We start from the raw sequence: 23548 nt of genomic DNA, 5'->3' as shown, positions 1-23548 counted from the left end.
GGAATACTACTCAGCCATAAAAAGGAATGAAATAATGTCATTCACAGCAACCTGGATAGATTTGGAGACCATTATTCTAAGTGAAGTAACTCAGGAATCGAAAACCAAACACCGTATGCTCTCACTCATAAGTGGGACCTAAGCTATGAGGATGCAAAGGCATAAGAATAATGCAATGGATGTTGGGGACTCGGGGGAAAGGATGGGAGTGGGGTGAGGGATAAATACACATTGGGTACAGTGTACACTGCTTGGGTGATGGATGCACCAAAATCTCAGAAATCACCACTAAAGAACCTATTCATGTAACCAAAAACCTGTTCCCAAAAAACCTATTACAATTTTTTAAAAAAAGAAACGTGCTACATATACACGGTGGAATATTATTCAGCCATTCATCTATAAAAAGGATAGAATCCTGTCATTTGCAGCAACATGGATGAAACTGGAGGCCATTATATTAAGTGAAACAAGCCAGACACAGAAAGACAAATACCCCATATTCTAATTTACAAGTGGAAGCTAAACAATGTGTACACATGGACTTAGAGTGAGGAATGACTTGGAAGGGTCAGTGGGTGGGCAGGGAGGTAGATGATGACAGATTATTTAATGGGTATGTTAACATACATTATTTGAGTGATGGAGAACTTAAAAGTCCTGACTTCACCACTATGCAGTCTATGCATATAACAATATTACACTTGTACCCCATAAATTTATATAAATAAAAAAATTAAAAATAAAAATAAAAATTAGAAATCCTGTATTCGATATATTCCATAACCATTATTCTCTACCCACCATCCTGTTTCACCAATTGTCATGTTAAATTTCCTTCTCTGAAAACAGACTACTTCTCAGATTTCTTGGTCACTACCCTTGTGTGGATATAACAATTACTTCCACAGTTCGCCTTCACACATCTACATCATTATGAGAAATTCTTTAAGTAATTTATAACAAGAGAAGGTAAAGTCATTCATTGACTACATTTCACATTTACATAGTATTAGAAATGTGGTCCAGCAGACTTTAATATATTTTAGAATATTGAAAGCTTAAGTGAAGAGTGAAGCAGAAATGATGTGCACGGGTTGAGACAAAAATGGTGGTGGCAAGATGGCAAAATAGAAGTCTACACTGTTCGTCGCCTCTGTTGGAACACCAAATTTTAACAACTATCTACACACAGGAAAGCACCATCACAAGAACCAAAAATCAGGTGAGCAATCACAGTTCCTCGTTTTAACTTCATATTGCCAAAAGAGGCATTGAGGAGGACAGAAGAGACAGTATTAAATGCTGATGCTATTCATCTGCTATCACAATGCAGCAGCCATGCGGGGTGGAGAAAGAATCTGTGCACTTTGGGGAGGGAGAGCACAACAGTGGGGGGACTTTACAATGAACCCAGCGCTGCCCTGTCACAGCAGAGAATAAAGCCATGGTGGGCTCAGCCAGCACCCACACATGGAGGGAGCATTTGCACCAGCCCTTGCCAGAGGGGAACTGACCATACTAGTGGCCAAGCTTGAGTTTCTTGGCAATCCTCAATATCATGGACTGAAGGGCTCTGGGGTCCCAGGTACACTTGAAAGGCAGTCTAGGACACATGGACTGCAATTTCTAGACTATTTGTAGGGCTAGGGTTGGGCTTAAAGCCAGTGAACTTGGGTGGCGTGTGACCTACGAAGATACCACCTGGTATGGCAAAGGGAATGCTTGTGCCACCCTTCCCCCAACCCCAGGCAATGCAGCTCAGCAACGAAAGTGACTCCCTCCTGCTTAAGGAGAAGAGAGTAAAGAGTAAAGAGGACTTTGTCTTGCATCTTGGATACCAGCTCTGGTACAGTAGGATAGGGCACCAAGGAGAGTCATGAGGCCAACTATTCCAGGCCCTCGCTCCTGGACATTTCTAATCACATCCTGGGCCAAAAGGGAGCATGCTGCCTTGAAGTGAAGGACCCAGTACTAGCAGGACTCATCACCTGCTGACTAAAGAGCCCTGGGCCCTGAATAACCACCAGTCATATGCACGGAGTACACTGTGGGCCTGGGATCTGAGACATGGGGGCTTCAAGGGTGACTCAGGACATTCCAAGCTATAGAGGCTATGGTGAAAGACTCCTTCTGTTTGAGAAAATAAGGGGGAAACATAAAGGTGACTTTGTCCTGCACCCTAGGTATCAGCTCAACCACAGTGGGGTAGAACAACGAGCAAGCTCTTGGGGTCCCTGAGCCCAGGCTGAGACTTCTGGACAATATTTCTGGACCTTACCTGGGCCAGAGGGGAACCCACTGCCCTGAAGGGTGAGTCCCAGGCCTGGAAGCATTCACCACAAGCTGAAGGAAGAGACTATGAGCTTTAAGTCAGCATCAACGGTGTGTACAGGCAGAAGCCCTCATGACCCAGTTGTGGTGGTGGCCACAGGGAGGGGCTTCTCTGCCTATGCAAAGGCAAAGGAAGAGTGGGAAGAACTTTGTATCATGGGTTGAGTTCCCGCTTAGCCATAGCAGAAAACATCAGGTAAAATGCTAAGGTTTTTCTCTCTCATCACTGCCTCCCAGATAGCATCTCTGAACACACTTAGGGCTTGGGGGAACACACCACCCTGAAGGAAAGGGCCTTGGGAAGGGCCCAGTGCTGTGCTGGCTTCAAGTCTGACCTGGCGCAGTCCCAACGGTGGTGACCACAGGGGTGCTTGCACAACACACCCCCAGTTCCAGATGGCTCAGCAGAGAGAGAGAGACTCTGTTCCTTTGAGAGAAAGTAAGGGAAAAGAAGAAAAGTTCCTGCCTGGTAATCCAGAGAATTCTTCTGGATCTTACCCAAGACCATCAAGGTGATACCTCTGAGAGTCTGCAAAAAACACAGCATTATTGGGCTTGGGGCCCAAGTCCCTTCAAATACTTCAAAAGTCTTCACAAGAAGGACAGGCACAAACAAGCTCAGACTGTGAAGACTACAATAAATACCTAACTCTTCAAAATCCAGACCCTTATAAACATCTACAAGCTTCAACACCATCCAAGAAAACATAACCTCACCAAATGAACCAAATAAGGCACCAAGAACCAATCCTGGAGAAACAGAGATATATGACTTTTCAGAAAGAGAAATCAGATAGCTGTTTTCAGAAAACTCAAATTCAAGATAATACAGAGAAGGAATTCAGAATTCTACCAGATAAATTTAACAAAGAGATTAAAATATTTTAAAAGAATCAAGCAGAAATTCTGGAGTTGAAAAATGCAATTGACATGCTGAAGAATGCATCAGACTCTCTTAATAGCAGAATTGATCAAGCAAAAAAAAGAATTATTGAGCTTAAAGACAGGCTATTTGGTTTTTTTTTCTTTTCTTTTTTTTAATTATGCTTTAAGTTCTAGGGTACATGTGCACAACGTGCAGGTTTGTTACATATGTACACATGTGCCATGTTGATTTGCTGCACCCATTAACTCGTCATTTACATTAGGTATTTGTCCAATGCTATCCCTCCCCCATCCCCCATTTGAAAATACACAGACAGAGGAGACAAAAGAAAAAAAAACCACACACAATGAAGCACACGTACAAGATCTAGAAAATAGCCTCATGGGGGCACTTTAAGAGTTACTGGCCTTGAACAGGAGAAAGAGATGGGGTAGAGAGTTTATTCAAAGGGATAATATCAAAAACTTCCCAAACCTAGAGAAATATATCAACATTCTAGTACAAGGTTATAGACCAACAAGAAAATATAACCCAAAGAAGACTACCTCAAGGTACTTAACAATCAGACTCCCAAAGATAAAGGATAAGGAAAGGATCCTAAAAGCAGCAAGAGAAAAGAAACAAATAACATACAATAGACCTCAAATATGTCTGGCAGCAGACTTTCAGTGGAAAACTTACAGGCCAGGAGAAAGTGGCAGGCCATATTTAATGAGCTGAAGGAAAAAACCTTTTACCCTAGAATAGTATAGCTGGCAAAAATATTCTTTAAGCATTGCAGAGAAATAAAGACCTTTCCATATAAACAAAAGTTGAGGGATTTTATCAACACCAGACCTGCCCCATAAGAGATGCTAAAGGGAATTCTTTTATCTGAAAGGAAAGGATGTTGGCAAGCAATGAGAAATCATCTGAAGGTACAAAACTCACTGGTAATAGTAAGCACACAAGAAAACACAGAATCATGTAACACCATAACTGTGGTGTGTAAACTACTCTTAAATAAAAAGACTCAATGATAAAACAAACAAAAATAATAACTACACCAGCTTTTTTCAAGACATAGTACAAAAAGAAAACAATTAACAAACAAGTGGATGAAATTAAAGTGTAGAGTTTTTATGAGTTTTCTTTCCATGTGTATTCTGTCCATGCAATCAGTGTTAAGTTGTCATCAGTTTAAAGTTGTGGGTTATAAGATAGTACTTGCAAGCCTCATGGTAACCTCAAATCAAAAAACATGCAAGGAATACACAAAAAATAAAAAGCAAGAAATTAAAGCAAACCACCAGACAAAGTCACCTTCGCTAAAAAAAAAAAAAGACAGAAGGAAGAAAGATAAGGCTGTAAAACAACCAGAAAACAAATTAAAAAAATGGCAGGAGCCAGTCCCTACTTATGAATAATAACACTGAATGTAAATGGACTAAACTTTCTAATCAAAAGATATGTGATGGCTGGATTAAAGAAAAAACAAGAACCAATAATTTGTTGCCTACAAGAGACATACTTTACCTATAAAGAGACACATAGACAGAAAATACAGGAATGGAAAAAGATATTCCATGCCAGTGGAAACCAAAAAAAAAGCAGGAGTAACTATACTTATACCAGACAAAATAGATTTCAACACAAAAACTGTAAGAAGAGACAAAAAAGGTCATTATATAATGACAAAGAGGTCAATACAGCAAGAGGATATAATGATTGTAAATATATATGCAGTCAACACTGGAACACCCAGATATGTAATGCAAATATTATTAGAGCTAAAGAGAAAGATAGATATCAATACAATAATAGCTGGAGACTTAAACACCCCACCTTTTTTTTTTTTTTTTTTGGAGATGGTGTCTTCCTCTGTCACCCAGGCTGGTGTGCAGTAGTGCAATCTCGGCTCACTGCAACCTCTGCCTCCCAGGTTCAAGCAATTCTCCTGTGTCAGCCTCCCGAGTAGCTGGGACTACAGGTGCCTGCCACCATGCCCAGCTAATTTTTTTGTATTTTTTAGTAGAGACAGGGTTTCACCGTGTTGTCCAGGCTGGTTTTGAACTCCTGAGCTCAGGCAATCTACCTGCCTCAACCTCTCAAAGTGCTAGGATTACAGGCGTGAGCCACTGCCCCCAGCCAAACACCCTACTTTTAGCATTGGAAAGATCTCTGAGATAGAAAATCAACAACGAAACATCAAACTTAATCTGTACTATAGAACAAATGGAACTAACAGATATTTATAGAACATTTCATCCAACAGTTGCAGAATACACATTTTTCTCTGCAGTGCATGAATCATTTTCAAGGATATACCATATGTTAGGTCACAAAACAAGTCTTAAAACATACAAATAAAACTGAAATACTATCAAGCATCTTCCCTGACAACAATGAACTAAAACTACAAATCAATAACAAAAGGAATTTTGGAAACTATACAAACACATGGAAATTAAAAAATATGCTCCTGAATGACCAGTGAGTCAATGAAGAAATTAAGAAGGGAACTGAAAAAATTCATGAAAGAAATAATAATGAAAACACAATATACCAAAACCTATGGGATACAGCAAAAACAGTACTAAGAGGAAACTTTATAGCTACAAGTGCCTGCATCAAAAAAGAAGAAAAATTTCACATAAATAACCTAATGAAGCGACAAAAAAACTAGAAAAGTAACAGCAAACCAAACCCAAAATTAGTAGAAGAAATAAAGATAAGAGCAGAAATAAATGAATTTCAGATGAAGAAAACAATACAAAAGATCAATGAAACAAAAAGTTGGTGTTTTGAAAAGATAAATAAAATTGACAAACCTTTAGTCAGACTATGAAAAGAAGAGAAAGACTGAAATAAATAAAAATCAGATATGAAAAAGGAGATATTACAACTGATACCACAGAAATTCAAAGAATCATTAGTGGCTACTATGAGCAACTATATGTCAATGAATTGAAAAATCTAAAAGAAATAAATTTCTAGACCCATATAACCTACCAAAATTGAAACATGAAAAAATCCAAAACCTGAACTGACCAACAAAAAGTAACAAGATCAGAGCTGTAATAAAAAGTCTCCTAGTAAGGAAAGTCCAGGACCCAGTGGCTTCACTGCTGAATTTTACCAAACATTTAAAGAAATAATACCAACCCTATTAAAACCATCCCAAAAATATGAGAGGAGGGAATACTTCCAAACTCATTCTACAAGACCAGTATTACCCTGATACCAAATCTAGACAAAAGCTCTTCAAAAGAAAGGCCTATATGCCACTATTTCTGGCGACTATTGATGCAAGAATTCTCAACAAAACACTAACAAAACACATTCACCAATACATTAAAAGGATCATTCATCATGACCAAGTGGGATTCACAATATGCAAATCAATCAATGTGATACATCATATTAACAGACTGAAAGACAAAAACCATATGATCATTTCAATTGATGCTGAAAAGGCATTTGATAAAGTTCAACATCCCTTCATGATAAAAACCCTCTAAAAACTGGCTACAGAAGAAACATACCTCAATGATAATAAAAGCCACATATAACAAACCCACAGCCAGTTTCACTCTGAATGGGAAAAAACTGAAAGCCTTTTCTCTAAGATCTGGAACATGGTAAGAATGCCCATTGTCATGACTGTTGTTCAGCATAGTACTGGAAGTTCTCACTAGAGCAATCAGATAAGAGAAAGAAATAAAGGGCATCCAAATTGGAAAGGAACAAGTCAAATTATCCTTGTTTGCAGATGGTATGGTATGATCTTATATTTGGAAAAATCTAAAGACTGGCCAAAAAAAAAAAAAAAAACTCTTAGAACTGATAAATTCAGTAAAGTTACAGGATACAAATCAAAATACAAAAATCAGTAACATTTCTATATACCAACAGTGAATAATCTGAAAAAGAAATCAAACAAGTAATCCCATTTACAATAGCCACAAATTAAACACCTACGTATTAACCAAAGAAGTGAAAGATCTCTACAACGATAACTATAAAACACTGATGAAAGAAATTGAAATGGAGAGATATTCCATGTTCATAGATGGAAGAATCAATATTGTTAAAATGTCCATAGTAACCAAAGCAATGTACAGATTCAGTGTAATCCCTGTCAAAATATCAATGATATTATTCACAGAAATATAAAACAAATCCTAATATTTATATAAAATTGCAAAAGCCCCAGAATAGCCAAAGCTATCCTGAACAAAAGAAATAAAACTGGAGAAATTATATTATTTGACTTTAAATTATACTACAGAGCTACAGTAAACAAAACAGCATGGTAGTTGCAAAAAAGCCGACACATAAACCAATGGAACAGAAGAGAACCCAGAAAAAATTCCACACACCTACAGTGAACTCATTTTCAAGAAAGGTGCCAAGAACATACAGTGGCGGAAAAGACAGTCTCTTCAATAAATGTTGCTGGGAAACTGGATATCTATATGCAGATGAATGAATCTTGAACCCTCTCTCACCTTACACAAAAATCATATCAAAATGGATTAAAGACTTAAATCTATGACCTTAAACTATGACAATATTCCAAGAAAACATTGGAGAAACTCTCTAGCATATTGGTCTGTGCAAAAATTTCTTGAGTAATACTCCACAAGTACAGGTAATCAAAAAATAAATGGACCCATAGGATAACATCAAGTTAAAAAGCTTCTGCACAGCAAAGAAAACAATCTACAAAATGAAGAGACAACCCACAAAATGAGAAAAAATATTTCCAAACTACCCATCTGATGAGGGATTAACAATCAGAATATATAAGGAGCTCAAACAACTCCATAGGAAAAAAATCTAATAATCCAATTTAAAAATGGGTAAGATTCGAATAGACATTTCTCAAAACAAGACATACAAATGGCAAACAGGCATATAAAAAGGTCCTCAACATCACTGATCATCTGAGAAATGCAAATCAAAACTACAATGAAATATCATCTTGCCCCAGTTAAAATGACTTTTATCCAAAAGCCAGGCAATAACAAATGCTGGGGATGATGTGGAGAAAAGGGAACCCTCATACACTGTTGGTGAGAATGTGAATTAGTAAAACCACTATGGAAAACAGTTTGGAGGTTGCTCAAAAAACTAAAAATAGAGCTACCATACAATCCAGCAATCCTATTGATATGTATATACCCCAAAAATAGGAAATCAGTATATCAAAGAGATATCTGCACTCCCATGTTAGTTGCAGGTCTGTCTTCAGTAGCCAAGATTTGGAAGCAACCTCTGTGTCCATCAACATATGACTGGAAAAAGAAAATGTAATACTCATACACAATGGAGTACTATTTAGTCATAAAAAAGGAGATTGTGTCATTTGCAACAACATAGATGGAACTGGAAGTAATTATGTTAAATGAAATAGGCCAGGCATAGAAAGACAAACATTGCATGTTTTCACTTATCTGTGGGGGCTAAAAATCAAAACAATTGAACTCATGGAGATAGAGAATAGAAGGATGGTTACCAGAGGCTTGGAGTGTGAGCAGGAGGTGGGGATGGTTAACGGGTACTGATAGCACAACAGGGGGACTATAGTCAATAGTGATTTAATTGTACATTTAAGAATAACTAAAAAAGTATAATTGGATTTTTGCAACACAAAGTATAAGTGCTTAAGGAGATGGATACCAAATTTTCCATGATATGATTATTACACATTGTATGCCTGTACCAAAATATCTCATGTACCCCATAAATATATACACCTACTATGTACCCACAAAAATTAAAAAAAAAATTTTAATGTTTTAAAGAATGGGTAAGAGTATAACCTACCAAATGAGCACCAAAGTTTCTATGCATTAAACAAGAAAACCTTGTTGTATCCTAGATCATATATTGAAGTTCGTGCAAAAACCATTGCTCTCTAGAGCAGAATTAGAGACAAAACACCTAAAGAAACAACACAAGGAAGCAAAACCAGAAACTGCTGCAACATCCTCAAGTCATCTAAGAAGCTCCAGCATTTTTTCAATGTGGCTCTAACAGTGTGTGATTAGGATGCTGCAAAATTCTCACACTTGGTCAGACTACTCAGTTCTTCAACATGACAATTTACTATTTTTAGTTTTTTTGTACCAATGTTCTGTTCCTATTTGGCATGATACCTAAAGGAAAACTATTCCTAAACTGAACATATATGACAGCCCTGATCTTATATTTGACACCTGTGTAAGACTACTCCTTCTCTAACTGATCAAACAGCAAATCTCCTGTATGATTTCTGCTTCCTCCCCTATTAAGGAAGAAATATCAAGCAACCAACATTATTGAATTTAGTATTTTTCCTCAACGTATATTTTAATTTCTTAAGTGGTTAATAAAAGTTCACTTCTAATGTATTTGACTTTATTGTCTGTAGTTTGAATTTGTAAGCTCTCTAACAATGGCAAAGAGAATAATAAAATACAAGAGGAAACAAATTTTCCTTTATCCTTGCATTTCTATTTCTATTTACGCTATTTGGTATAATGAACTGGGACACACACATTACATAATTGTAGAAAATACCACAAAATGTATTTACAATATATTTGAAAACTAATTTACTGTTAGTTTAATAAAGTTAAATATTTGGCCTAGAAATGTCTTTTCAGATGTTTAAATTTTATGTTTTTTCATGGCATCCTTTTGGTTTTGACGCCTAATATGATAATTTAGGATATGGCATAATTTTATTTTTTAAGGCATAGCTGCTACAAATTATTAATATTAAAAACATGTTATATAACATTTAAATATCTCTTTGATTTCTATCCTAACATAATAAGGCTTGTTAGGTGTATGCCATTTTCAAACACTAAAATTTTTCCAACCTCTTTGTCCTTCAACTTTTGTAGTTCATTTTCCAGCACCAACTTCTCTTCTGATAACAACTGAAAATCACGTTGCATCTGTTTGTATTCCTAAAAACAAATAATTTTAGTAATAATGAAGAGTAAAACTCTCAATGTAGAAAGGTTATTCAGATATTTAATTATTAAGGTAAGAAAGTCTTCATTAACTCATGACAAGAATGAAACATTGATATCAGTCTGTAGAGTGAGACAATAATTGGAGCTGAAAGACATAAAAGATCTACAAGTGTCAAGGACTGGAACTATTCAGATGACTGTAGGATATTATAGTTTAGTATTTCAGAAGTGAAGTGTTTCTGAGTGATAATGAGAGTAAAATGAACAAAATAGACAAGGCTTTCCAGTTCACATATGCATACAAATCTCTTAAATAAACTAAGTAAGGATTGGATCTTTATACAGGATTATGTATCCTGACAATTTCTAGAATCTGTTAAGAACTCAAGGACAAAGTGTAATTTCAAATTGAGAGTACTATACTTACAGCATCTAACAAAACTTGATCATTTACAGCGCTGAAAAATAAACCGAAAAAAGTATGTTTATAATTGTACATTTATATTTTCATTTATGAAACACATTTTCTTTTTTTTTCTTTTGGTATTCAGTAATCAGTTGCTGCTGTTTTATTCTGCCCTCCCTTGCATCCCACTTTTTATTATTATTATTATTATTATACTTTAAGTTTTAGGGTACATGTGCACAACGTGCAGGTTTGTTACATATGTATACATGTGCCATGTTGGTGTGCTGCACCCATTAACTCATCATTTAGCATTAGGTATATCTCCTAATGCTATCCCTCCTCCCTCCCCCCACCCCACAACAGTCCCCGGTGTGTGATGTTCCCCTTCCTGTGTCCATGTGTTCTCATTGTTCAATTCCCACCTAACACACACATTTTCTTTGTAAAGATTTTAATACAAATGAAGTTTAATGGACACTCTGATTAGCACTTCGAAAATTTAATACTCTCCCTAGAAATATTATTGGATCACTGTTACCTTTCCAGGACTTGTTCTAGGCATTTACACAATACTGCATGTAACTTTTCCATTCTGTAATTTTTATTAGTGGGTTGGATTTCAGTTTTCTTTTTCACATAAATGACATCACTGTATATATTGTTCTCAACTTACTTTTACACTTAATGTCTGAGATTTCTTCATGTCCATAAACGTAGATCTTTCTCAGTTTTTTTCAGCGCTAATGATTATTCCATAGCAGGAGTTGTAAAGAACTAAATAGTATTTTAGATTCTGCAAGCCTGATGGTCTCTGTCACTATTCTTCAATGCGTATGACTGTATTCCAATTAAACTTTATTCACAAAACTAAGTTTCAGGTTAGGTTTGACATTGTTCCACAGTTTGCTGACACAGTTTGGTGACATTGTTCCACAGTATGGATAGACCATAGATTATTTTCAACAAATAATCTATGTTTATCTATGTTACTGCCAAATAACATTCCATTATATGGATGTCCTACATTTTATTTATCCATCGCTTTAAGGACATTTTGTTTGTTTCCACTTTTCTGCCATTATGAATAATGCTATTATGAACATTTATGTACAAGCTTTTGTGTGAACATGTGTTTTCATTTATCTCATGTATAAACCTAGAAACAGAATTTCTAAATCATATGCAGACTCTGTATTTAACATTTTGAGGAACCGGCAAACTGTTTTCCAAAGCAGATACATAATTTAAATTCCAATTATGAGGTTCCCAATCTCTCTACATACTTGCCAACAAATCATTGCCTTGTCTATTTGAATATAGCCATCCTAGTGGGTGTAAAGTGGTATCTCATTGTAGTTTTGATTTGCAATTAAAACTAGTGACAGCCAGGCCCAGTGGCTCATGCATGTAATCCCAGCACTTTGGGAGGCCGAGGAGGGAAGATCAACTGAGGTCAGGAGTTTGAGACCAGCCTGGCCAACATGGTGAAACCCCACCACTACGAAAAATACAAAAATTAGCCAGGAGTGGTGGCAGGTGCCTGTAGTCCCAGCAACTTGGGAGGCTGAGGCACAAGAATTGCTTGAACCCAGGAGGTGGAGGTTGCAGTGAGCTGAGATCATGTCACTGCACTCCAGCCTGGACAACAGAGCGCGACTCTGTCTCAAAAAAAAAACAAAAAAAATCTAGTAACTAATAATGTTAAGTATCTTTTCATGTTCTTATTGGGCATTTCTATATCTTCTTTGGGGAAATATCTATTCAGATCCTTTGCCTATTTTTAATTGAATTATTTATCTTTTTATTATTGAGGTATAAGAGTTCTTTATATATTCTACTAAGTACTTTAGCAGATATATGATTTGTGAATATTTTTCACATTCTATGAGTGGTTTTTTTCATGTTTTTGATAGTATCATTTGCAGCATAAGAGTTTTTAATTTGGATAAAGTTGATCTAACTTTTTCTTTTGTTGATTGTACTTCTGATGTCATATCTAAGAAACCACTGCCTAACCCAATGTCACAAAGATTTACTCCTATGTTTCTTCTAAAATGCCTATAGTTTTAGCTCTTAAATTTAGGCCTTTGATAATTTTGACTTTAGTGCATGGCAAAAATAAGTAATCCAAGGCCGGGCACGGTGGCTCACACCTGTAATCCCAGCACTTTGGGAGGCGAGGCGGGTGGATCATGAGGTCAGGAGATTGAGACCATCCTGGCTAACACAGTGAAACCCCGCCTCTACAAAAAAATACAAAAAAAAAAAAAAAAAAATTAGCCGGGCGTGGTGGCAGGCACCTGTAGTCCCAGCTACTCGGAAGGCTGAGGCAGAAGAATGGCGTGAACCCGGGAGGCAGAGCTTGCAGTGAGCCGAGATCGTGCCACTGCACTCCAGCCTGGGCGACAGAGAGTGACTCCACCTCAAAAAAAAATAAAAATAAAAAAATAAAAATAAGTAATCCAGCCTCGTTCTTTTGCATGGGGATAACCAGTAGCCCAAGTACCATTTATTAAAAGACTTTTCTTTCCCCCATTGAATCATCTTACCTTGAAAATCAATTGTTCATAAATGTAAGGGTTTATTTGTGGACTTTCAATTCTATTCCATTGCTCTATATGTCTAGGCTTATGCCAGTAACACTTCGCCTTGGTTACTGTAGCTTTGTATTAAGTTTTAAAATCAGTTAAGTATGAGTCTTCTAACTTTGTTCTTAAGATTGCTTTGGCTATTCTAGATTCCTTGCACTTCCAAATGAGGTTTAGAATCAGCTTGTCAGTTTTTTAAAAATGTCAGCTTGAATTTTGAAAGTAATTACATTGAATCTGCAGGACAATTTGGGAAGTATTGCTACCTTAAGATTATTAAAGCCAGGTGTGGTGGCTCACACCTGTAATCACAGAACTTTGGGAGGCCAAGGCAGGAGGATCACTTGAAGCCTGGAGTTCAAGACGAGCCTAGGCAACACAGCAAGACCCTGTCCCTACAAAAAAAAATTTTTTAATTGCCAGGCATGGTGGTACATGCCTGTAGTCCTAGCTGCTTAGAAGGCTGAGGTAGGAAGATGCCTTGGGCCTAGGAGTTAGCAGCTGAAGTGAGCTATGATTGCATCACTGCGCACCAGCCTGAGTGACAGAGTGAGACCCTGTCTCTTAAAAAGAAAATAAAAAATATTAAGTTTAACAGTCTATGAAGATGAGATATCTATCCATTTCTGTAGGTGTTCTTTAAGTTCTTTCAATGATTTGTAGTTTCAGTGCCCAAGTCTTGCATTTCTTTTAAATTCAGGTATGATCTCTTTGGTGCTATTATAAATGGAATTGTTTTCTTTATTTCACTTTCGAAATGTTCATAGTGTATTCGTTTCCTAGGGCTGTAGTAATAAAGGACCACATATGGGTGATTTAAGACAACAAGAATTTATTTTCTCACAGCCTGGTGACTTGAAATCCAAAATTAAAGTGTTGGCACAGCTATGCTCCCTCTGAAATATCTAGGGAAGGAAACTACCATGCCTATTCTAGCCACTGTTAGTCCCTGGCATTCTTTGGATTGTGGCAGAATAAATCCAATCTCTGCCTCTATCTTTACATTAGCAGTCTTTCCTCCATGTTTATCTGTATTCTCCAATTCCTATAAGGACATTAGTCACGTTGGATTAAGGGCCCATCCTACTCCAGTATGACCTCATCTCAACTAATAATATCGGCAATAACCCTGTTTCCAAATAAGGTCACCCTGAGGTAGTAGGGGGTGAGAACTTCAACATATCTTTTGAGGGGATACAATTCAACCCATAACAGCTAGTGTATAGAAACACAACTTGTTTTTGTTTATTGATTGTGTATATTGCAGCCTTGATGAATTCATTTATTATTTCCAATAGGTTTTAGCAGAACTCAGGATGTTTTTATATCTAAAATCATGTCATTTGCAAATAGAAGTGGTTTTACTTCTTCCTCACCAATGCAGACACTTTTATTTCCTTTTCTTCCATAATTGCCCTTGCTAGAACCTCCACTATAATGATGAATAGAAGTGAATGCCTTGTCTTGTTCCTGATCATAGGGAGAAATTATTCATTCTCACCACTGAGTATGATGTTGACTATGGGGTTTGTAAATGGCCTTCATCAGGTTAAGGAAGTTTCCTTCTATTCCTGGTTTGTGGAATTTTGTATCATAAAAAGATGTTGAATTTTGTCAAGTGCATTTACTGAATCTAGCGAACTGATGTGATTTTTTTCTCCTTTATTTAATAAATATTACACATTATGTAAATTGATACCTGCATTTTAAATCAACCTTGCATTCCTAAAATAAATCTCACATGTTCATCATATATAATCTTTTTTATATACTGTTGGATTCAGTTTGCTAGTATTTTGGTAAGGATTTTCGTGTTCATATTCATAACACATATTTATCTTCTTAAAATAAATATCATATTTATGTTCTTGTGATTGTCTAATTTTGGTATCAGAGTAACACTAATCTCATAGAATGAATTGAGAAGTGTGAACTCTTTTATTTTTTGGAAGAGTTTGTACAGGACTGGTATTAACTCTTCTTTAAATATTTGACAGGATTAAAAAGTGAAGTCATCTGGCCTAAGCATTTCTTGGTGGGAATATGTTAATTACTAATTAAATATTTTCACTACTTATAAGTTCAGTCACATGTTCTTGTTCTTCTTGATACAGTTTAGTTTGGGTCTTTCTAGAGATATATTTCATCTAGGTTATCTAATTTGTGTTCATATAGTTATTCATAGTATTCCCTTATCATCCATTTACCATAGATTATTGAGCCATACTCCTACTAACAAAAACAGGTTCTTTCTAGTTTTGCTACCATCACACTGATGCAAAAAAAATCCTTTTATATGCTTTCTTGAGCACATTGTACTCCTTTCTCGAGGGCAGATAAAAAGAGATTTGCTATATAACATGGTATACACTTTTGTTATTACTAAACTGTGCTAAATTGTCCTCGAAAGGGGGAAATTTCTATTATACTAGCATGGTAAGAGTATTCATTCCACTACCTCTCTGCCAATAGTTGATACTAGAAAACTTCTAAATTTTGTAGACAAAAAAGTCATGGCTTTGTCTTATATCTTCCCTGATCATAGTGAGATTGAGCATCTCTTAAAATGTTTATTGGCCAATTTTTTTGTCTTTTCCTTAGTTACCTCCTCTTTATATACTTTGCCTATTTTTCTTATGTGTTTTTAGGGAGTTATAGATTCGTATTAGTACTCCTTTTTCTACTGTATGTGCACAAATCTTTTCTCCCAGTCTATTGCTTACCTTGTAACTTTGCTTCAATTTTGAACGAGGTGTTTTTAGTTTTGAGAGTTGAATTCCCTCCCTTTTTATGGTTTTATTTTCTTACATTTAGGTCTGTAATCAATGTTACTTTTTTAAATGATGTGAATTCAGAATCTGTCATTACTTTTTAACCACATAGATGCCTTTGCCTTGCCTATGCCCTAGCTAATCACTGAAATTCATTCACGAATGTGAATTTGCCATGTTAGGATTATTATGATTCCAATTCTGACATAAGGTAACTACTTGTGATGCATGCACTTGGGCTAAAGACACTTTGAAAGGCAAAACAGCCTATTACCTTCACTTGTAACATCTATGCCTCCCTAGAAAAATGTCATGATGGAATTCTTAACAGGACTGCTTTCCTGTCCAGACCACATGATTCAGGTAATGTATGTTGTTCTTATCCAACTTAACAACTTCATCTCTAAGACTGAACACTAGTTCTAAGCATTCTGTTCACCAAAAAGGAATCATATCTTCACAAACCATCCTACAAATCAATATCTAATTGAGATCTCAATTTGTCCCACAATTACAAAAGAATTTCAAGGCCCTCTAGATCTATGCCTGTTTATTTATTTCTCATTATGCACAGGTGAACAGCTAGACAATGCACTGACAAGATCCTGAAGAATATGTCTATTAGCTCCCCCAAAGACCAACATGATTGTCCTATCCTGCTACTATATAAATTTATGCATAATAAGTTAATAAAATCCTAGTTTCTATATTTTATCCTATACTTTTAAATCACTTTATTGGTATGTAATTTGTGTATAAAAAGCTATACATTATTATTGTATCTATCCCAATGAATTGGGGATATGAATATACCCATGAAATTATCATCAACATCAAGGCCACAAAGAGATCCTCATCTCCAAATGTTTCCTTCTGTCCTCATTAATACCACAATTGTTTGTCATGGTTTCTGCTGATGCTGTTGCTATTAAGAAAAATTAACAGAACACCTACCCTCTTAGAAAATTTTAAGTATACAATGCAGTATTGTTCACTATGGGAATTCTGCTGTATAATAGATCTACAAAGCTTATTTATCTTGGAAAACTGAAACTCTGTGCATTTTAGCCTACACCTTTTCAGCTCCTAAATTATCTTGTTTTCTGTGCCTGGATTCTTTCACCTAACATAATGCCTTCCAGGTCCATCCATGTTGTCACAAATGGAAGGATTTTCTAATTTCTTAAGGGTGAATAATATTCTGTTGTATGCATAGGCACATTATATCCATTCATCCATTATGGATACTTAAGTTGTTTCCATATTTTGGCTACTGCAATGAACATGGGAGTGCAGATATCCCCCTGACATATTGATTTAAGTTCCTTTGGATATATACCCAGAAGTGGCATTTATGGGTCATATGGTAGTTCTATTTTAAATTTTTATGCACTTACATACTGTTTTCCATAATGGCTCTACCAATTTACATTCCCACCAGTAGTGTTGAAGGGTTCCCTTTTCTCCAAATCCTTGCCAATAATTGTTACCATTTTTTCTTAATAACAGCCAACCTAACAAGTATGACGTATTATTTCATTGTGATTTTGATTTACATTTCTCTGATGATTGGTGATATAAAGTACCTTTTCCTATACCCATGTATATTTGTATGTCTTCTTTGGAAAAATATCTAGTCAAGTCCTTTAATTACTTTTTATCTTCAATTCAGTTGTATGAGTCCCTTGTATATTTTTTATATTAACCCATTATCAGATGTATAGTTTGAAAATATTTTCTCCCATTCCATAGTTTTCCATTTCATTTTATTATTTCCTTTTTTAGGCAGGACTTTTAAGTTTGATGTAATCTCAGTTGTTTATTCTTGCTTTTTTTCCTGTTTTTTTTTTTTTTGGTGTAATATCCAAAAAAATCATTGCCCAGACCAATGTCATGGAGCTTATTTCCTATGTTTTCATCGAGGAGTTTTACGGTTTCAGGTCATACAGGTAAGTTTTTAATGCATTTTGAATTGATTTTTATGCATGGCATGAAACTCCAATATCATTCTTTTGCATATAGAGATCCACTTTTCCCAGTATCATTTGTTGAAGATACTATCCTTTCCCCATTGTTTATTTCTGACACTACTGTTGAAGATCACTTGTCCATATGCTTGGGTTTGTTTCTGCGCTTGCTAATCTGTTTCATGGGTCTATATGTCTGATTTTAGGCCAGTACCATACTGTATTAATTACTGTAACTTTAAAACATAATTTGAAATCAGAAAGTAAGGGCCAGGCGCCGTGGCTCAGGCCTGTAATCCCAACACTTTGGGAGGTTGAGGCAGGTGGATCATCGGAGGCTACTCAGGAGGCTGAGGCAGGAGAATCACTCAAACCCAGGAGGCAGAGGTTGCAGTGAGCTGAGATCACGCCACTGCACTCCAGCCTGGGTGACAGAACGAGACTCCATTTCAAAAAAAAAAAAAAAGCAGCCAGGCGCAGTGGCTCACGCCTGTAATCCTAGCACTTTGGGAGGCCAAGGCGGGAAGATAACTTGAGGTCAACAGTTCAAAACCAGCCTGGCCAACATGGTAAAACCCCGTCTCTACTAAAAATACCAAAAAATTAGCCATGCATGGTGGCGGGCGCTTGTAATCCCAGCTACTTGGGAGGCTGAAGCAGGAGAATTGCTTGATTGCTTGAACCTGGGAGGAGGAGGTTGCAGTGAGCTGAGATGGTGCCACTGCATTCCAGCCTGGGCGACAGAGTGAGACTCCATCTCAAAAAAAAAAATAAGAAAGTAATGTGCTTCCAGCCTTACTACTCTTGCTAAAATTTGCTTTGGCTATTCAAGGCCTTTTGAAATTGCATATGAATTTTAGGATTTGTTTTATGTCTGTGAAAAATGTCATTGGTATTTTCCTAGGATTCACACAGAATCTGTAGATCACTTTGGGTACATGGACTTATTTACAACAGTATTAACACTTCTAATCCATGAACATACGATATTGTCCCATTTTTTTGTGTCTTCTTCAATATATCTCATGTGTTTTATAGTTTTCTGTGTGCATATCTTTTACTTCCTTGGTTAAATTTATTCTTAAATATTTCATTTCTTTTCATGCTACTCTAAATGTTTTCTTCTTCACAGTTATTGTTAGTGTGTAGCAACACAACTGATTTAGGGATGCTGATTTTGTAACCTGCAACTTTACTGAATTCATTTATTAGTTCTAAGAGTTTTGGGAGTGGCACCATTCTATATTTGATGGGGGTGGGGGAGGCATCCTTAGGGTTTTCTATATATGAACTCATGTCATCTATAAACACATGATTTTACTTCTTCTATTCTGATTTGGATACCTTTAATTTCTTTTTCTTGACTAATTGCTTGGCTACTACATTGGACTTCTGGTACTACATTGAATGAATTGGTAAGAGTAGGCATCCTTGTCTTTTTCCTGTTATTAGAGAAAAAGTCTTCAACTTTGCACCACTGAGTGTAATGTTAGCTGTAGGCTAATATGGCCTTTTTATGTGGGGAAAATTCCTTGTATACCTAATTTGTTGTAAGTTTTTACTATGAAAAGATTTTGAATGCTGCGAAATGCTGTTTCTGCATCTATTGAAATGATCATATGATTACTGTCCTTCAAAATGGTAACAGTGAGCCACGCACAGTGGCTCATGCCTGTAATCACAGCACTTTGGGAGGCCAAGGTGGTGGATCACCTGAGGTCAGGAGTTCAAGACCAGCCTGGTCAACATGGAGAAACTGCATCTCTACTAAAAATACAAAAATCAGCCAGGTGTAGTGGCAGGTGCCTGTAATTCCAGCTACTCAGGAGTCTAAGGCAGGAGAACTGCTTGAACCCAGGAGGCAGAGGCTGCAGTAAGCCAAGATTGCACCACTGCACTCCAGCCTGGGCAACAGAGTGAGAATTCAATTCAAAAAACAAAATGGTAATAGTAAGTCCTTACATATAAATAATTACTTTGAATGTATATTTAAGTGTAAATTGATTAAATCTCCAACAAAAACATGTCAAGTGGCTGAATGGATTTTTTTTTAAGAACCCAACTACATGCTGCCCACAAGAGACTCACATAAACTTTAAGAACACACAGGCCAGGCACAGTGGCTCATGCCTGTAATCCCAGCACTTTGGGAGGCCATGGTGGGCAGATCACAAGGTCAAGAGATCGAGACCATCCTGGCCAACATGGTGAAACCCCATCTCTACTAAAAATACAAAAATTAGCTGGGTGTGGTGGCGCACACCTGTAGTCCCAGCTACTTGGGAGGTTGACGCAGGAGAATCACTTGAACCCAGGAGGCAGAAGTTGCAGTGACCCGAGATCGCACCACTGCACTCCAGCCTGGAACACACAAAAGCTAAAAGTGAAGAGATGGAAAAAGATATGCCATGCAAATCAGAACCAAAAGAAGGCACGAGTGGCTATACTTATATAAGATAAGAGAGATTTTAAGTTATTAGCTGCCTCATGAGACAAAGAAGGTCGTTATATAATTATAAAGGGGTCAATCCATCAAGAGGTTATAACAATTTTAAATAATATGCATCGAGATAAGACTACCTGAATACATACAGCAACTATTAATAGATCTGAATTGAGAGACAGACAGCAATATTAATAATAGCCTATTTACAGTAATGCCTCATTTACAACAATAGACAGTTCATCCAGACAACAAATGAATACGGAAACATTGGACTTGAACGATACTTTAGGCCAAATGCACCTAATTGACATATACAAAACATTCCACCCAACAGCAGCAGAACATACATTCTCCTTGAGTGAATATGAAATATTTCCCATGATACGTTATGTGTTAGGCCACAAAACATGTCTTAGTATACTTAAGAAGACTGAAGTCATATCAAGTATATTTTCCAATGACAATAATTTGAAACTAGAAATCAATGACAGGAAAAAACTGGAAAAATTCGCAAATATGTAGACATTAACACACTTCTAAACAAATGATGAGTCAAAAAAGAAATCCAAAGGGAAATCAGAAAGTATCTTGAGACAAACAAAAATGGAAATACAACATACTAAAACTCATGAAATGCAGCAAAAGCAGTTCTAAGTGGGAAGTTTATTGCAATAGACGTCTACTTAAAAAAGAAATAATGATCTCAAATAAATAACCTAATGTGATACATCAAAGAACTAGAAAAATAACAAATTAAGCCAATAGTTCATAGAAGGAAGAAAATTACAAAGAGCAGAAATAGGCCGGGCATGGTGGCTCATGTCTGTAATCTCAGCACTTTGGGAGGCCAAGGCAGGCAGATCACAAGGTCAGATCAAGACCATCCTGGCTAACACGGTGAAACCCCGTCTCTACTAAAAATAAAAAAAATTAGCCGGGCGTTGTGGCGGGCACCTGTAGTCTCAGCTACTCAGGAGGCTGAGGCAGGAGAATGGCATGACCTGGGAGGCAGAGCTTGCAGTGAGCCAAGATCACACCACTGCACTCCATCCAGCCTGGGCGACACAGCAAAACTCAATCTCAAAAGAAAAAAAAAAAAACAGCAGAAATAAATAATAGAGACTAGAAAAACAATAGAAAAGGTTAACAAAACTAAAAGTTTTCTGAAAAGATAAAATCAGCAAATCATTAGCTGGACTAAGAAAAAAGAGAGAGAAGGCCCAAACAACCTCAGTAAAGAAAAATGAGACATTACAACTGATACCATAGAAATAAAAAAAAGATAATAAGAAACTACCACAAAAAAATTACATTCTAACAAACTGAACAACCTAGAAGAAAATTAGTAAATTCCTGGAAACATACAACCTACCAAGACTGAAGAAACAGAAAATCTGAAAAGACCAATAATTACCAAGAAGACTCAATCAATAATAAAAAAATCTCCTATCAAAGAAATGCCCAAGACTTCCTGGCTTCATGGCTGAATTCTACCAAATAATTAAAGAACTAATACAATCCTTCTCAAACTCTTCAAAAATCTTGAAGAGGAAGAAATACTTCCAAACTATTTTACAAGTCTTCATCAATCACCCTGATAACAAAGTCAGACATGGGCATCACAAGAAAAGAAAATTACCCCGATGAATACAGATGTAAAAATCTTCAACACAATACTAGCAAAACAAATTTAACAGTACATTAAAGGGATCATTCACCATGATCAAGTGGAATTTATCCCTGGAGTGCAAGGATGATTCAGCAAATCAATAAATGTTGTGCATCATATTAGCAGAATGAAAGACAAAACCATATGATCATAAGATGCAGAAAAAGCATTTGACAAAATTCAACATCCTTTCATAATAAGACCCATCAATAAATAGGTATAGAAGGACTGTACCTTAATACAATAAAATCCATATATCAGAACCCCATAGCTAACATTATCATACTCAACAGTGAAAAATTTAAAGCTTTTCCTCTAAGATCAAAAACAAGGATACCCACTCTCACCATTTCTATTCAACATAGTACTAGAAGTCCACGCCAGGGAAATTAGTCAAGAAAAACAAATAAAAAGCATCAAAATAGAAAAAGAATAAGTAAAATCATATTTGTTTCCAAATGATATACTCTCCTGTATAGAAAACTCTAAAGATGTCCCCAAAAACTTGCAGAACAAATGAATCCAACAAAGTTGCAGGATACAAAAACCAATACAAAAATCAGTTGTGTTTCTATAAATTAACAACAAACTATCTAAAAAAGAAAGCAAGAAAACAATCCCATTTATAATAGCATAAAAAGAAATAAAATACTTGGGAATACACTTAATCAAAGAAGTGAAAGATCTGTTGCACTGAAAACTATAAGATGTTATTATAGTGGGAGATTTTAACACCCCACTGTCAATATTAGACAAATCAACGAGACAGAAAATTAACAAGGATATCCAGGACTTGAACTCAGCTCTAGACCAAGCAGAACTTATAGACATCTACAGAACCTTCCACCATAAATCAACAGAATATACATTCTTCTCAACACCACATTGCACTTATTCTAAAACTGACCACATAATTGGAAATAAAATTCTCAGCAAATGCAAGAGAACAGAAATCATAACAAACAAGTCTCTCAGACCACAGTGCAATCAAATTAGAACTCAGGATTAAGAAACTTACTCAAAACCACACAACTACATGGAAACTGAACAACTTACTCCTGAATGACTACTGGGTAAATAATGAAATGAAGGCAGAAATAAAGATGTTCTTTGAAACCAATGATAATAAAGACACAACGTACCAGAATCTCTGGAACACATTTAAAGCAGTGTGTAGAGGGAAATTTATAGCACTAAATGCCCACAAGAGAAAGCAGGAAAGATCTAAAACTGACACCCTAACATCACAATTAAAAGAACAAGAGAAGCGAGAGCAAACAAATTCAAAAGCTAGAAGAAGACAAGAAATAACTAAGATCAGAGCAGAACTGAAGGAGATAGTGACACAAAACACCCTTCAAAAAATCAATGAATCCAGGAGCTCGTTTTTTAAAAAGATCAACAAAATAGGTAGACTGCTAGCCAGATTAATAAAGAAGAAAAGGGAGAAAAATCAAACAGATGCAATAAAAAATGATAAAGGGGATATCACCACCGATCCCACAGAAATACAAACTACCATCAGAGA

General features: G+C 36.2%; 1 protein-coding gene across 50 annotated transcripts in view; it reads right to left on the bottom strand.

Annotated features, from left to right (window-relative positions):
• CCDC7 (coiled-coil domain containing 7) overlaps nucleotides 1-23548 on the bottom strand; it is a 434284-nt gene that overhangs the window by 354881 nt on the left and 55855 nt on the right. For all 50 annotated transcript variants that reach the window (XM_054436378.1, XM_054436376.1, XM_054436382.1 and 47 more), the window contains 2 exons: nucleotides 10598-10628; nucleotides 10072-10161 (listed from right to left, as the gene is read on the bottom strand). In XM_054436378.1, coding sequence (XP_054292353.1) covers nucleotides 10072-10161; nucleotides 10598-10628 — 121 coding nt within the window. The remainder of the gene's footprint in view (nucleotides 1-10071; nucleotides 10162-10597; nucleotides 10629-23548) is intronic.

The sequence above is a fragment of the Pongo pygmaeus genome, chromosome 8 (assembly GCF_028885625.2).
Source record: "Pongo pygmaeus isolate AG05252 chromosome 8, NHGRI_mPonPyg2-v2.0_pri, whole genome shotgun sequence".
Classification (NCBI taxonomy): Eukaryota; Metazoa; Chordata; class Mammalia; order Primates; family Hominidae; genus Pongo; species Pongo pygmaeus.
The sequence above is the reverse complement of the archived record's forward strand: the minus strand, read 5'-3'. Positions and strand labels throughout refer to the sequence as shown.